At 40.0% G+C, this 14776-nt stretch overlaps 1 protein-coding gene across 11 annotated transcripts in view; it reads right to left on the bottom strand.

Annotated features, from left to right (window-relative positions):
- The window catches only part of MEIS2 (Meis homeobox 2), a 256506-nt gene that overhangs the window by 195392 nt on the left and 46338 nt on the right, over positions 1–14776 (bottom strand). For 5 of the 11 annotated variants that reach the window (XM_042451098.1, XM_042451088.1, XM_042451107.1 and 2 more), the window contains exon 8: positions 3683–3784. The exons of the other annotated variants lie outside the window; for them this stretch is intronic. In XM_042451098.1, coding sequence (XP_042307032.1) covers positions 3683–3784 — 102 coding nt within the window. The remainder of the gene's footprint in view (positions 1–3682; positions 3785–14776) is intronic. 11 annotated transcript variants of the gene reach the window in all.

The following is a 14776-nucleotide window of genomic DNA, read 5'->3' as shown; positions in this document are numbered from 1 at the left end:
GACTTCTGAACTCTTAGGATGCATGCATCATTGAAACACCATACCTCCACTGTGACTCGAAGCAGCTTTATTTTGGCTGTCTGTAACAGGCCTATATGTCTCAGGTCCAGACTATTTGGCAGACCTTGGCGGGTTACAAACGGCCCTCAAGGGGCCGTTTTCCCGCCGCCGCCATTCGCTGCGCAGGGAAGCCCCAGCTGTCAAACCGCGAGGCTTCCCTGCGCAGCAAAAAAGGAGCGGTGAAATGCCGCTCCTTTTTTGAACGCGGAAGTGGCGCCGCGAGGGGTGGAGTGCGCCCTCGTGACGTCACTTCCGCCGCGACACGTCTGGACGCACAGCGTCCAGTACGTCAGCATGGCGGCGCCCATGTGGATGGGCACCGCAAAAAAGTACGCGCTCCGCGCGTACTGGGAGGAAGGGCCGTCAGGAAGGTAAGAACCTTCCTAACCCTAATACGGCCCTTCCTAACCCTAGTACGCGCGGAGCGCGTACTTTATGGCGGTTTGTAACCCGCCCTTATCACCCTATATGAACCGGCTCAGGCTCTGAGATCATCAGCAGAGTCCCTTCTCTGTCCCACCACCATCACATGGTTGGTGGGGACATGAGGGAGGACCTTTTCTGTGGCTGCCTCTAGACTCCAGAACTCCCTTCCCAGGGAGACCAGAATGGCTCCCTCCTTGTTATCTATCCACTGGCAGGCAAAGACCTTTCTTTTCAGAAAGGCATTTGAAACAGAAGATTTTTTAAAAACTATGGTTGGGTGTGGTATTGCATCAAAATTTATTTTAAAAACTTAAATATATTTTATTCTTTTATATGCTATCTGCTTTAATATTGTAATAATTTAAATCTGTTTTGATGTAACACTTTTCTATGCTTTTAATTGTACTGTTTTAATCTTGTAAGCCACTCTGATTCCCAGTTTTGGGGAAAGGGCAGGATATAAATAATAATAATAATAATAATAATAATAATAATAATAATATAAAATGTGTATGCCATTCTACTGCTAGTTCATATCTTACAAGCAGTTTTAAAAGCTGAGCTTTGACTGAAGTAGGTGTACATATTGTAAAACTCAGGACACTTTCAAAAGCAATTTGTCATATAATACAGAAGTCAGATTTTGTTTTGTAAAGTAAAAATATTCTGTTGCATCTATACAAGTTCTGAAGTGCTACAGGAATCAATGATGTCCTCTCACTTTTTAAATAGAGTTTGGAAAGATCCTTTTAAGAAGAAATGGGACCGCCCCAACTTACTGGGGCCAGCCTGGTTGCTGCCGGGGGAGAGCCGCTTCTGCTGGGGCCTGGTAGGCCCGCTTGGGCTCCCAGCATGCCTTGCCTGAGCCTGGTTGGCCTGCCATTGGCCATTTTGGAGGACTGGTTGCCATGGTCTCCCGGTTCAGGTAGGCAGCGCCTCCTCCTTTTCCCAGCCCCTGATTGGTAGTTAGGCCTATATAAGGCCATGTGGCATCCTGCCTAGGCACCATTCTTGCTTGCTCTCCCACCCTCTCTCCAATACAGGGCGCTGTATTGTCACAACTTTATGGGGGTGGTTGCATAGGTCCTGGATCTGGTGGGTGGTTTTCAGGGCTTCATAGCACTGGATCAGGAGTCCTTCAGGACCTGGGAGTGCTGAGGGCATGTGGTATGGCCATTTCAGGGGCCACATCAATTCAACATCTCCTAGTGACTAGGGGCTCAACTGCAAACATGCGACTGACCGGTTGCATGTCTTGAGAGGGTGTTTTTGTTGCCCCTATATCATCCCGAAGCTTGGCAGTGAACAAGCAATTCAGTTCATCAACCAACCAGTGGTTGATTGATGTCAGATATGGACCTTATGCTTTGGGGCCAACGCTGCCCCTATTCTGTTTGGATGAATAAAGTTGTGGCCTTTCCTCCAACCCTGTGTTTTGGTTTTCATTGGTGACTTCCCTCCGCAGCAATTAATCTAAGACATGCTGACCCTATCCACACCTGAGCAGTGAGAGAATGGTGCTGCCATCCTACTGCTTCTCAGTTATGAACAGCTTTTTGGTTTGTCATTAGATCCAATCTACTTAAAAGGAATTATGTATTTTTCAAATAAAGAATAACAATGCAGTAGGACCATAATAATGCCATCCTAGTAACCAGTTATTTCATGTTTAGTGCTTCTGCATACATTGTTGGTATTTGAGTTGCTGCTCCCATACAATGCTGTGGATCTGTGTTTTTTTATATATGTATATAAATGGCTAATTTCTACTATTCTCATTTGTATAGCTATAAATAAAACATGCTTATTTCATACTCAGTAGGTAAACAAATCATTTTTTCAAGAACATTTTTCAAGAAGAGAATTTTTCAAAAAGAGATAATAGGAAAGCTTTTAAACATTTTTCCTACAAGTGCTAGAGAATCAAATAATTGAATATTTTAATGAAGAATAGTTTACAACAGAAAGCACTGTTAAACATGAAGTTAAATAGTATTACCTTTTTATATAACAGTCATCTTTGTTATAATGCTACCTACTACAATGGTATTGCTAGTGGTTTATTAATAGTCTCGTTAGAACCCTAGAAATTATAAGGTTTTATTATATACATATAAAATTTTAACCACCTAAAAATGGCTTGTAAGAGCACTTGGAGCCATTTTTAGAAAAAAATGATTATGCTTGAAATTAAGGATAAGTATTTATCTCTCTCTAAATGAACTTTATGCTTTGTAATATTGTTTGTGGATATTGTAATTTCTTTAATTAATACAACAAATTTTAACAATCCACAGTGTTCATATTACTGCACTTTGATAGCCTGGATATATCTAAGGTTCTAAGGAATGTGTGTGTGTGTGTGTGTTCTCTGAAATTATGAGATCTAGCCACTAATCTAACCATCCGGAAAGTAGTTTGTCTGTATGCAATAATTCATAACTGAAATAAAACTGTTTGTTCTTAGTAATTCTGAAATAAGGTAATATACCATAAAGTCACAAGAGGAGGAATAACATCAACTAGATCCTAATTCCAAAGGTTGTAGAAGTACCATATTAACAGAAGTACACTATAAGATGTTGCACTACCAGCTCCCCTGTAATTTTTATAATGATGGATCCTGTATAGCTTTTTTCAGATAAGTACCACAGCCAGGATCAAAGTGTGGCCTCCAGCTGATGGAAGGACCCCATCACTAGAGGCGATTTCCTTGACAACACTTACTCAAAGACCTACAACAGAATGCTCCCCTCTCTTTTCCATCCCATCCTCTGCACCACTTGAAACTCTGCTCTGGAAGCAATTCAGCTACAGCTTTCATTTTAATTCTGTCCCAGTCTGACCAAGGGAGTCCTTCCTGCCACCAAACTCTTTGTTGCCCCATTTATAGGGGCCAGCCTGGCCAAAATCATTTTACTATTGAACTTTGTAATTCTGTACTCTATACATTATTTCTGGAACCAAGAATATGAGTGTGACACAGATTGTGATGAACTGGGGAGATGTTAATCTCCCACTCTGAATGTTGAATTTGAGAGGTATTTGTCCCAAACTCCTTTCAATTTAGCCCCCCATATATGCATATGTGATCATTCTAATAAGATAACTATGTTTACAAATGTTGCTTATTAGGAAAACGTATATATTAAAGGAGAATACAAAATAACTCTGAATTGTGTATGATCTTACATACCATAAGAGCTCCAACACCTATGCACAATGGGGTGGATTAACTCTCTGGTGGCTGCAGACATATTTATACACCTCCTCCTAAAGTGTTCATTTGGCTGGCAGTCTGGAAAATGCCAGAATGTGAAGGGTTAAGTTCGAACACTGATACTTTTTTGTTTTTGCAGGCTTAACTTAAACCTTTTAACTTTAAAAATGAATTGTATTGTTCTGATTTAGGAAATACAATGATAATCAAAAGCTGCTGATGCCAATGGAAGACAAGAGATTAACCACTTTTTAAAACGTAATTTAAACATTTGAGCTGTTGTTACATGATAAGTTCATCTTTATTTATAAAAACACCAGTACTGGACACAGCTAGTAACTGCATATATACAACCATTAAACTCAGATATAGTCACAGACTAAAATAGCCAGTATCAGTAAAATATAAATTACTAACATGTGCTGGAAAGGGGGGGGGGGGGAGAGACTGGTATGCTTTAGCAATGATGTTGATGTTGTTACTGATGTATATAAATCATAAAACATAGGGTTACTAAATAATAATTTTCTTGGCATAATGTAGTATATAGGTTGAGTATCCCTTATCGAAAAGTCCAAAATCTGGAATGCTCCAAAATCCCAAACTTTTTCATGGGTAGCTCAAATAGTAATACCTTTGTGTTTTTTTTTATTGTTCAGTGTACACAAACTTTGTTTCATGTACACAATTATTAAAAAATATTGTATAAAATTATCTAGGGACTACATGTATAAGAAACATAAATGAATTTAGTTTTTAGACTTGGATCTCTTCTTCAAAACATTTCATTATGTACAATGTTTTTTTTTAAAAAATACAGGTACTGTATATACTCATGTATACGTCTAGAAATTTAGATCAAAAAATGGACCCCAAAAACCTGATTCGACTTATCTAGGGCTCAGTGTAAGTACTGTATCTTAACTCTTATTTAAAAGAAAGAACCATCTCCTGGTGAAAAACAAGAGTATAGTATGTGAAGCACCGACCCCCTCTCCTCTCTCATCCATCCAGTCTTAAGAGTAAGCACGAAAAGTTATGTCTGCTGAAATTTTATAAGTTCTTTGACATTGTTTTGTTTTGCTTGATCCTTTAAATCCTTTGCTAGGTGCCCCTAAATTGTACCCTCGACTTATCCCCGGGTCATAGCAAAATCCATAATTTTGGCCCCAAAACTTGACTTATACATGAGGTTGATTTATAGTCAAGTATATACGGTAATCTATAATCCAAAAAAATCCAAAACACTTCTGGTGCCAAGCACTGCAGATAAGGAATACTCAACCTGTGCTATATAGCTAGTTCTTCGCTGACCAAGCTAGATACTCTGGTAAGATATCTACTATGTTGGAGTTCTTGTTTTGTTTTAGTTCAAAACTGTATGTTTTCTTGCAGAACACAAACAAAAACTTGGAATAATTTTATTGTATTAACAGCATTAGGTAATTTTTATTAGGTAAAACAACACTATCCATCTTTACAAATGTGGGGCCCTAGTCTGATTAATTTCTTTTACACACACAAGCTCCCCTTTAAAAAGATAAAAAAATAAGAGAGCCAGTGGATTTTCCTGTACGTCTTCTAGTTTGGCCCTTGATTATATTTGAGAGAAAAACAGAAACAGAGACAGATGACATGTTTAGTTTAATGGAAACCAAGTAGGTTATGTATAATTAAACTATTATGGGGAGAATATATTATGAATACGTATTTTCCTTTTTCTCTATCCATTGTCTAAAACTAAAACAACTACCTTTTAAATCATAACACACAATTTATGTTCTTACGTAAACTGAAATCAGTATGTTTAAACATGTCTCCCTATATGCTGGATTTCTGCTTTAAACATCAAGACCTAAACCCAGTTGCTTGCCCAAGTAGAGTAGATAGACCCATTGAATTTATTTATGTAAGTTTCAATGTACCATTATATTCAATAGTCCTACTCCATGTGGGATTAGAAACTAGATTTAGGCCTTGAAGTACATACAGATGCTCCCTCAACAATTGTTCCTTGTCCACTGCACTTGCTCTCCTGGGACAACCAAATCAAATATAAGAGTAAATATATGTTGAGAATTCAGCCAGTTTTAAGACATTTTGCTGTCTGAGGAAGAGCAGCACTCACTCACTCACTCACCCACCGACCCACCCAGCCCAATTCAAGATGCATAATGCCTTTGGCCAGCCAAGGTATTTTGACTCCTGCACCTGAACATCCCACAAGGAACCTCTTCTCCAATCCCAGTAGTAAAAATGCAGTACTAAAGTACTGCACTTTTATGACACCCCAAAGAGCTGCCCAAGGCATCTGCTTTTCTCTGCCTAATGGTATGGAGGGGCATTACTGGGGGTGAGGGAGTGGGATCCTAACATAAGGGTGACACCACTGCTCCAAAAACATCTGCCTTTTGGCATAATCAGACTTGGGCATTTGCCTGCATCACTTTAAAATGCTGAAGAGATGGGGTGAGGCTCTTTGAGAAGTGAAAGGAAAGTTCCAAGATGTTTGGGGTTTTTAAATTAAATTTAATCTTACTAAATATTCACTTTACCAATATGCAACTATGTACATGCAAATACAATTAGTCTGTGTATTTGATATGGTAATTTAAAGGTATAATTGTAATTTTGCTAGTTGTTTATGTCACAGCTGTTACCACTGTTTTCAGTGATATACAGGAATTACGATTTACAAGTAACATTAGTATAAAAACCATTACTAAGAATTTTGTATGGTTTATGGTATGGGAGGAGGTCCACGTGAGGGTTACACCATGAGTTACTGCACTGAGTGACACCAACCTTAGTGACGCCACTGTTGGTATGGACCGCCATATTTAGAAAAAATAGAATTTTAATGTCTGTTTTAAAGTTCCTTTAATAAACCAGTAGTACAATACATTTAAAACACCGACAAAAACATGTTGTGTTTTTATAACATGACCCTACATATCTCCTATGAAGCTGTAACTGGACTTGGCTCCATTAAGATAAAACAGGATTGTAGTATTAACGTCTTAATGAAATTACAGTAATTAAATATTTTAAAATTGTGCTTCAGTCTACTGAATAGGGCACTTTTTAGATTTAAATGTAAGTGTAGGGAAATATTTGCTTATTTATTCCTCAGAAAACTATTTCATGGATTTCACAAAGCTTTACTTTTACTCAGATCAGAACTGAACTGCATCAAGTAAGTAACATTCTTAACTGAATGTACTGATATAGCAAATTTCCAGTTAATGATATTCTAGGCAAGGGAGTCATTCTACCTTATCACAGAGCTCCTATTTTCACAGGTAAAATAAAACATCCTTCCCCGTTCTTCTTGGGGAGTCCAACCAACATATAATTCAAACTTTGGTTCTGGTGTGAATAGTCTGGATGATGTTTAGCACCAAACCTGGGATACCCCCCCCCCCCCTTAATAACAGATTAACAGACTGAGCCCTGGTGGCAGACTGGTTAAACGCCAGTACTGCAGCCACAGTGTTGTGAGTTTGATCTCAGAGGGCTCCAAGTTGACTCAGTCTTCCATTCTTTTATAGGTCAGTAAAATGAGTACCCAGCTTGTTGGGGGCAATTGGCTTACACATTGTGAATTGCTTAGGGAATACTTTGTTCACTGTGAAGCAGTATAGAAATGTAAATGTTATTGCTAAATGCTATTGCTATTAATCACACTTTGCTCCAGACTGTCCCAGTATATCTGGAGCCCTCTGTTGCAATGATGAATGGCTGTTCACAAGGTGTCCTACTGTGCAGCCTGGTGTGGCGGTTGCTGTTGCAGCAAGTTGCTTGCTCTGAGGATACAACAACACACCAGCCATCTGATCAATGCTAGTGCCGCATTCTGACCTCACATCCAGCAAATTGCTATGGTGGCAGCTGTACCAGGCAACACAGTGGGACTTGAGTGTAAACAGCTGCCCAGTGTTGCAATGGGGCTGCCCAGGTAATGGGGGCATGTCAGAGCAGCTCAGGGGCCAAAGTACTTCAGGCTACTCCAGGAGCAGGCACTGCAGACAGGGCCAGAGGAGATAAAAGTAGTGGATGCATGCCAGAGAAGAGAGAAATTAAGGCCTGTTACAGACTGCCAAAATAAAGCTGCTTCGGGTCTGTTTGGAGGTATGCTGTTTAAATGATGCATGGGTCCTAAGAGTCCAGAAGCTGCACCAAAGCTGCCCTCCAGTGCTTAGGAATGGAGTGTGGCTTTGGCGCGACCTCCGGACTCTTAGGACCCATGCATCATTTAAATAGCATACCTCCAAAGAGACCCGAAGCAGCTTTATTTTGGCAGTCTGAACCGCCTAAGGCGGGTATAGACCGCCAATTTGGGCAGTCTGGCTCCGCCCCTTCCCCGGGTATCAGGGCTTCAGCGGCTACACCGGTCACCACTGAGGCCCCGATCCGCCGCTTTTTGGCTGCGGGAAGCAGCAAAACGCCGCTTCCCGCAGCCAGAAAAGGGGTGTCCCTGGGGCTTCAAGCCCCAAGGACACCCCGCGGCGGCGGGGAGCAGAGAAAGGGGCCGCTTGGCCCCTTTCTCGTTTAGTCCGCTGGGTGCAGCCGTCTGAAGGCTGCGCCCAGCGGACTAAACCCGGAAGGAGCTCCGAAATGGAGCTCCATCCTGCTCCGTGTCCAGGACGCACTAAGCGCCCTGGCGCAGAGTTACGTCATGGACGCGCCGCCCCGTCTAGAGGCGGCGCGGCCATGACGTACTCACGGCGGCGGCCGTGCGGAAGGGCCGCCGCCGTTTAGTGCGTGTTCGCCACGCACTAGGGTTAGGGCGGTGCAGAAGCACCGCCCTTTCGTAACCCTAGTGCGTGGCGAACACGCACTAAACTACCGGTGTGTAACCGGCCTAAGAATCAGCTGACTGCACCATTTCAGTGCTGATCCAATGGAAGAGAGTTTCATGTCTGACACCATCCAAAAATTACTACAAAAGTGATCAGTTCCACTTTGAAACTGCAAGATCAATCACAGTTTCCTTATCCCCCCCCCAGCTGTAAAAACAATATCTGGAAAAAATGTACACTCTGAAGGAACAATTTTGACCTAATGTTACTACAACAAATATTCTTTTTTTAAAACTCTGAGAAGATTTAATAGGAATGACACTAGTATATAGACTACAGGCATATCTGAAATGTGCCTGGAAAATGTGTACATTCAATCACAAAAAAAATATCCATCTGAGTTTACCACACCTGTGTTTCAAACAGTTACTTTACAATGTATTATAAAATGCAAATTTAATATTGTCTAATGCAAAACACATGGGTTATATCTATTTCTGAGAATGAGTAATTTACTAATATGTTAGAAACAAAAGCATTAAAGAGAAAGAAAAAAGCCACAGTCCTCTGGATAATAACACAGATGACCTTCTGATTTTAACCAAATGTAGGGATCATTTATTCACTTGATTCAAAGTGTTTGCTTTTTAACCAGAGTGGCCCAGTACACATATGTTGACCATTTCATTTATACAGATAGAGTTACCAACTTAGCCACATTACGTCATGCATTGGTAACTTCCTAACTAGAATTTGGCAACATACTGTACTCTATGTACGGCAGCCCTCGAAGACAACTTGGAGGCTACAGCTAGTACAAATACAGCTACTAGATTAATGGCCAGAAATGCATACAGAAACTTTATTAAACCAGTTTTAAAGGAATTGCATTGGCTGCCAAGATGATTCCATACTGCATTCCAGATACTGTTGATGCCCTTCAAACCCCTAAATGACTTGGAACCTGCTATACATGCCTGTTTGACAGCTGAGATCTTCTCTAAGGGCGCTCCTCTGTGTCCCACCAGGGAAGGGAACACATTGCAGTTATTCGATGGGGGATACATGGCTCAGCAGTACTATATGTGAAAAAGACTTGGGGATCATTGTTGATCATAAGTTGGAAATGAGCAGTGTAATGCAAAAATTACCTTAGCTTGCATAAACATAGTTTTCAAGTAAAAAAAAAAAAGAGTAATAGCCTCACTATATTCTGCACTGATCCAGCCTCATCTGGAGTACTGTGTTCAAGTTGGAGTGGGTTCAAACAAGGGGAATGAGGATAAGAGATATGGAGAACAAAATATATAATGAAAGGTTGAAGGAGCTGGGCATGTTCAACATGGTGAGGAGAAGACTGAGGGGGTGACATGATTGCATTCTTTTAATATCTCAAAGGCTGCCACAAAGAGAAGGGTGCAGGCTTCTGTCTGCTGCCTCAGAGAGTGGAACTAGGTTACAGAAGGGCAGATTTTGATTAAACATTTGAAGGAACTTCTTGGCAGTGAGAGCAGTTCATCAATGGAACGAATTGCCTACAGAGGTGGTGAGGTCACCTTCTCTGGATGTCTTCAAAATTACTTTGGGATGTTTTATACAAGTTACTCTGAGCAGATTTTAGTTACGAAAGCAAGAAGAAGAATCTAACCAAACAGAATGCTATGCATACTTCTTTGGGGATGAGTTCCATTTAAACCTTTAGAGCTCTTTTTGGAGTAAAGATGGATGGTACTGAATTGCCTAATCTTCAAGGGTTTTTGCTGGCAAAATCCCTATCCAATAAAATGACTAACACTAGTCACATTTTTTGCTATGAGAGTCAGTGAAGAAGATATCAGTGTACCAACTGTACATTCCTCTTCCGCATAGGTTACACTGGTACTGTGGATTGTTGTGGGTTTTACTGGCTAAATTAGCTACACCCTCTACTGTATTCCCAATCGTGTTCTCTCCTTGTGAGGTCGAAGGCTTTCATAGTCGGCATCCATAGTTTTTTGTGGGTTTTTTGGACTATGTGGCCATGTTCTAGAAGAGGACTCTTCTAGAACATGGCCACATAGCCCGAAAAACTCACAAAAAACTATAGGTTCTCTCCTTGACCATGGACTTTCAAAAAGTCCAAAGTTTTGAATTCCAGTTAGTTGCTTATTTGTGGATATTATACATATTTAATATCAACTTCAAAGTTATAAATGGGAAATTCTTCAGGTGTTTCTACTGATAGACCCATAGCCCCTCCTCCCCTCCCCCCCAAACATCAAGCACCAGTTCCCCCACCTATACATGAATAGTCAGGATCTAACTGTATGCATCCACTGAATCCTAACATATCAATTAGTGAGCTCAGGAGAAGAATAATGGTTCCCCCCTTCTTTCTGCATCCCTGCAGGTTCCCTAAAAAATCTGTTCCAAATGGTTAGCAAACTCATGAGTGAAGGTTTTCAGTATCATGGAGTGCTACACAAGGAAGTGGGTGAAGAAAGAATCCTGATTCCACTGCTGGGGAGCAAAGAAATCCAGACAAAGTACATCCGGGCCAGGATTAAAGCTTTATTTTAAACTGTAGTTACATGTTGCTCTTCACTGTTCCTAATGTTCAAAAGCAGCCATGATCATCCAGTCTTTATTGGTATGGTTAATTACCAGTGATGAAGCAGTAGAATTAATCTGAATCCTGATTTCCTTTCTTCATTTTTAATGGAATTAAAATATGGCTAAAAATAAATCTATAGTGGATGTTACAAAAGGTGACACAACAAATAATCAAGTGCTCTGACATTAATCAGAATAGATATATGATCTCAATAAGTTTTTATCTAGCTTCATACCCAAAATAAGATTGGCTGGGACAAATGGGCTGATTATTGGATCATTTTTGCAATATATGAAACATCAGTCATATATTTATAATTTAAATATCTTAAAAATATTAAAAAAAACACCCATACCTATTTTGCTACTCATAGACATTGATTAATGTAAATGACACACACAAATGAAGCCTGAATTATGGAACGGTGGGAACTATCACTTTCATTTAAGCTATAGTGATTTCTGTAGCCTTGCTAATGTTCCCTTTATGTGATATTACACTTGGGCCTATTTTTGATGGTTCATAGATTGTAACTCCTAAACAGCACCTCCCCATTCATTACTGTAGAATTAGTTGTAAATCCTACTAGTTGTACTAAAAAAAGAGAAAAGGAATAAAGGGGGGGGGGGATATCATGCCCTAATTGGTCCCACAGGGTAGTTAGGTGCTGTGGAAGACTTAAAAACACTATTATCTTCCCATAGTGATTTGTTAGCCTTCCTATACTCTCTGTAGCACATTGGGACTTCTAAATTACATACCATAATTGACATCAAATATCTGTCCCACCAGTGAATATCTTTATTAGCATCAAAATCACTCACAACTAGTGTTCCTCAATGTTATTAAACAGAACTTGTTCTAGGTGTTGCCTTACTAATTAGTCAGGATGAGCCCGAGGAAGAAAATCTGGGTCATGTTAAATTAATTGGAATGAGCATGAAAATTAGCTGAGCAAACTGCATCAATTTTCTATAGAGAGCCTTTCTTCATGTTGAGAATAAAAATGGATATTATGAGGCATTAACCAAACTGCCTTCTGTGACTGCCAAGAGGTGTGTTACAGTAGCCCAAAAATATCATGCTCACAGATTTTCGGAAGTTAATGAGACATTTCCAGGAATGGTAAATACATGGTGTTAAAATGGGTGTGCCTCTTATGGGAAAATGCCAAGTCATTTCATGTTTATTCAGGCATAACAAGCTCTTCAAAATGAGCATAATTTAAAAGGTGAATAGTGCAAAGAGGGCTAACATTCAACTAATTTTCCTTAAGAAAGAAAAGATTAAATTGAACAAAAAATGAATTAAGAGGTTTACAAGTCAACAAGTCAACCATCAGATTGCAGCCTCTGCTCACTATATTCTCATCATCCCCTGCCATGAAGTTTTTGAAAAAATGTCCCGAAGGCAGGGAACAAAGCGAGCAGAACTGATTACAGCCGCACTCACTGCCTTGCTGTCTAAACTCTGTTTGGCTTCCTAATGAGCTCACTAAAAACCTAATTCATCTCCCATAACCCTTCTCAGCCCTCCTTGAAATTCACCATTATGGAAATTACAGATGAAACATTTACAGGCTGTGTTCAAATTACTGCTTCTTCAACAGGCAGGTCTCTGACCCTCACAATGAACACAATAGAGGTATGTCCGGCATGAAACCACTCAGGCCACAGGCTTTAGAAGAAAGAGGCTGAAGAAGGTTAAGACTTTTTCTCATGGTGATAATGATTTCCACATTAATGCATTTCAGTCCTATGAATATGGGAATTCTATGGGTTCGACAGTATATCAAACACAAACTATAATTCAGAAGCAGGAAAATGAGTTGTACTGATGACAAATAGCTGAAATAGGCTAATGTGAATTCCCAGCCTGTTCATGAGGAAACTCCCTCAGTTCCTCATTACATGAAGTCAAAATGATCCTCACGGCACCTAGCCTGTAACTGGAAGATTACTGAATTGATAGATCCTTAGTTTAAAATGCAGCTGTTTTATTCTGCTTTAGTAATTAATTCTTTTTCCAATACCTTATTGATTAAGCGTAGACCCTGATAAAGTTCAAACTGAGAAGAATCTCTAGTGGCTTCCTTAGTTGCTCAAGAGAGTCAATGAAAACTTCCTACAATTCCACCTGCCTCCTCAGAGTGCTGATCCAATGAACAGAACAGTTTTTTCTCATAAATTAGTCAGGCCATGTGGAGCTGTATTAGCTGATGGTTGCTTTTGTCTCTCTACTTGCTGACTTGCTTTTCACTTTTGCTGTCCTTTGTGCTGTCACACACAAAGTCGGAGTGCAGCTGCCATTCTGAACCCAAACCAAGGTAAAGAACAATTCATACAAACTACGTTTCCCCCCATTTTATACAGCTGCAGCTCCCTGAGCAATGCAGCACTCAATAAGGCCTCCTGGGACCCAACTAGCTGAGAAATAAGTACTGAAGCTTGCAGACATATTGTGGAACTAAAGTTGAAAAAGAAAACGCAACCTGTTTTCTTCAAGACTGGCCCATCTTTCAGAATGGAGTAGCTATAGCTTTCTTTTTCAGAAGTTACAGGTTTCTAGAGCAAGATTTAAGTAAAAAGTAACAAGTGCTTACAAACAGTAATCAAAACGCCTATAACAACAAAAAGGTAATTCATACCTGTTGTCCAAGAAGCAGCAAGAGGTTGCCTATGAATGACCATGACAGACATTACAGCATTTTATAAGAAGAGGTATCACCTAGTTGCCACTTGTAGTGGAGAATCAATAATAGTGAACAAGAACTCCCACTCCACCTTTATTTGGGGGGGGGGCAGGATTGGAGGGCATGCAATTATTATTATTTTCTTTTTTCCAAGAAGATTAGTACTGTGAAGTGATTTTAAAAGCAATAGTTCAAAAGGAGCCCTGATGGCGCAGTGGTTAAATGCCTGTACTGCAGCCATTTACTTGAAACCACAAGGTTGCGAGTTCAAGACCAGCAAAGGGCCCAAGCTCGACTCAGGCTTGCATCCTTCCGAGGTCGCTAAAATGAGTACCCAGACTGTTGGGGGCAAATTAGCTTACTTGCTAATTAGCTTACTTGCTGTTCACCGCTATGATCTTTGGAATAGCGGTATATAAATAAAACAAATTATTATTAATTATTATTATTATTTCCCAACATATCCAGCAAAAAGAACTGGATGGCCCTTGCGGTCTCTTCCAACTCTGATTCTATGAATATGAAAAACCAGCTGACACCTCAGTGTGCGATGCCTATGCACTGGTACAGGAGATCAAGCTATGGGATTAAACAATCTTTTGCACATAAAAAAAAGTAGTAGTAGTTACGGTTAATCTTGTTCTGACTTTTGTAAATCTAGGGCAATCATAGATATTAGCATACTATCAGTTTCACCTTGAATTCCTAATATACATGATTATTGGGTGCCAATAGGTATAGTCTGTGGTGAAATTAAAAAGTTAGTTAAGTCTGATTCATCATGAACCTATTTAGTGGTTTGAAACTAAATAATATTCTAGCAGTGAGAGTGTCCCTATCTGGAATTCCACACTATTCCCACCAGAGAAAAGGGAGGGAGGGTTTTTTGTGTCTTTGTTTTTCCAATTCCTCCTTTCCAGTGTTACCTGCTCCACTGTTCTGATGGACTGCTTAACCCCACAGAGCAGATTTTTAGAGGACAT

The sequence above is a fragment of the Sceloporus undulatus genome, chromosome 1, assembly GCF_019175285.1.
Source record: "Sceloporus undulatus isolate JIND9_A2432 ecotype Alabama chromosome 1, SceUnd_v1.1, whole genome shotgun sequence".
NCBI classification, from domain to species: Eukaryota; Metazoa; Chordata; class Lepidosauria; order Squamata; family Phrynosomatidae; genus Sceloporus; species Sceloporus undulatus.
The sequence above is the reverse complement of the archived record's forward strand: the minus strand, read 5'-3'. Positions and strand labels throughout refer to the sequence as shown.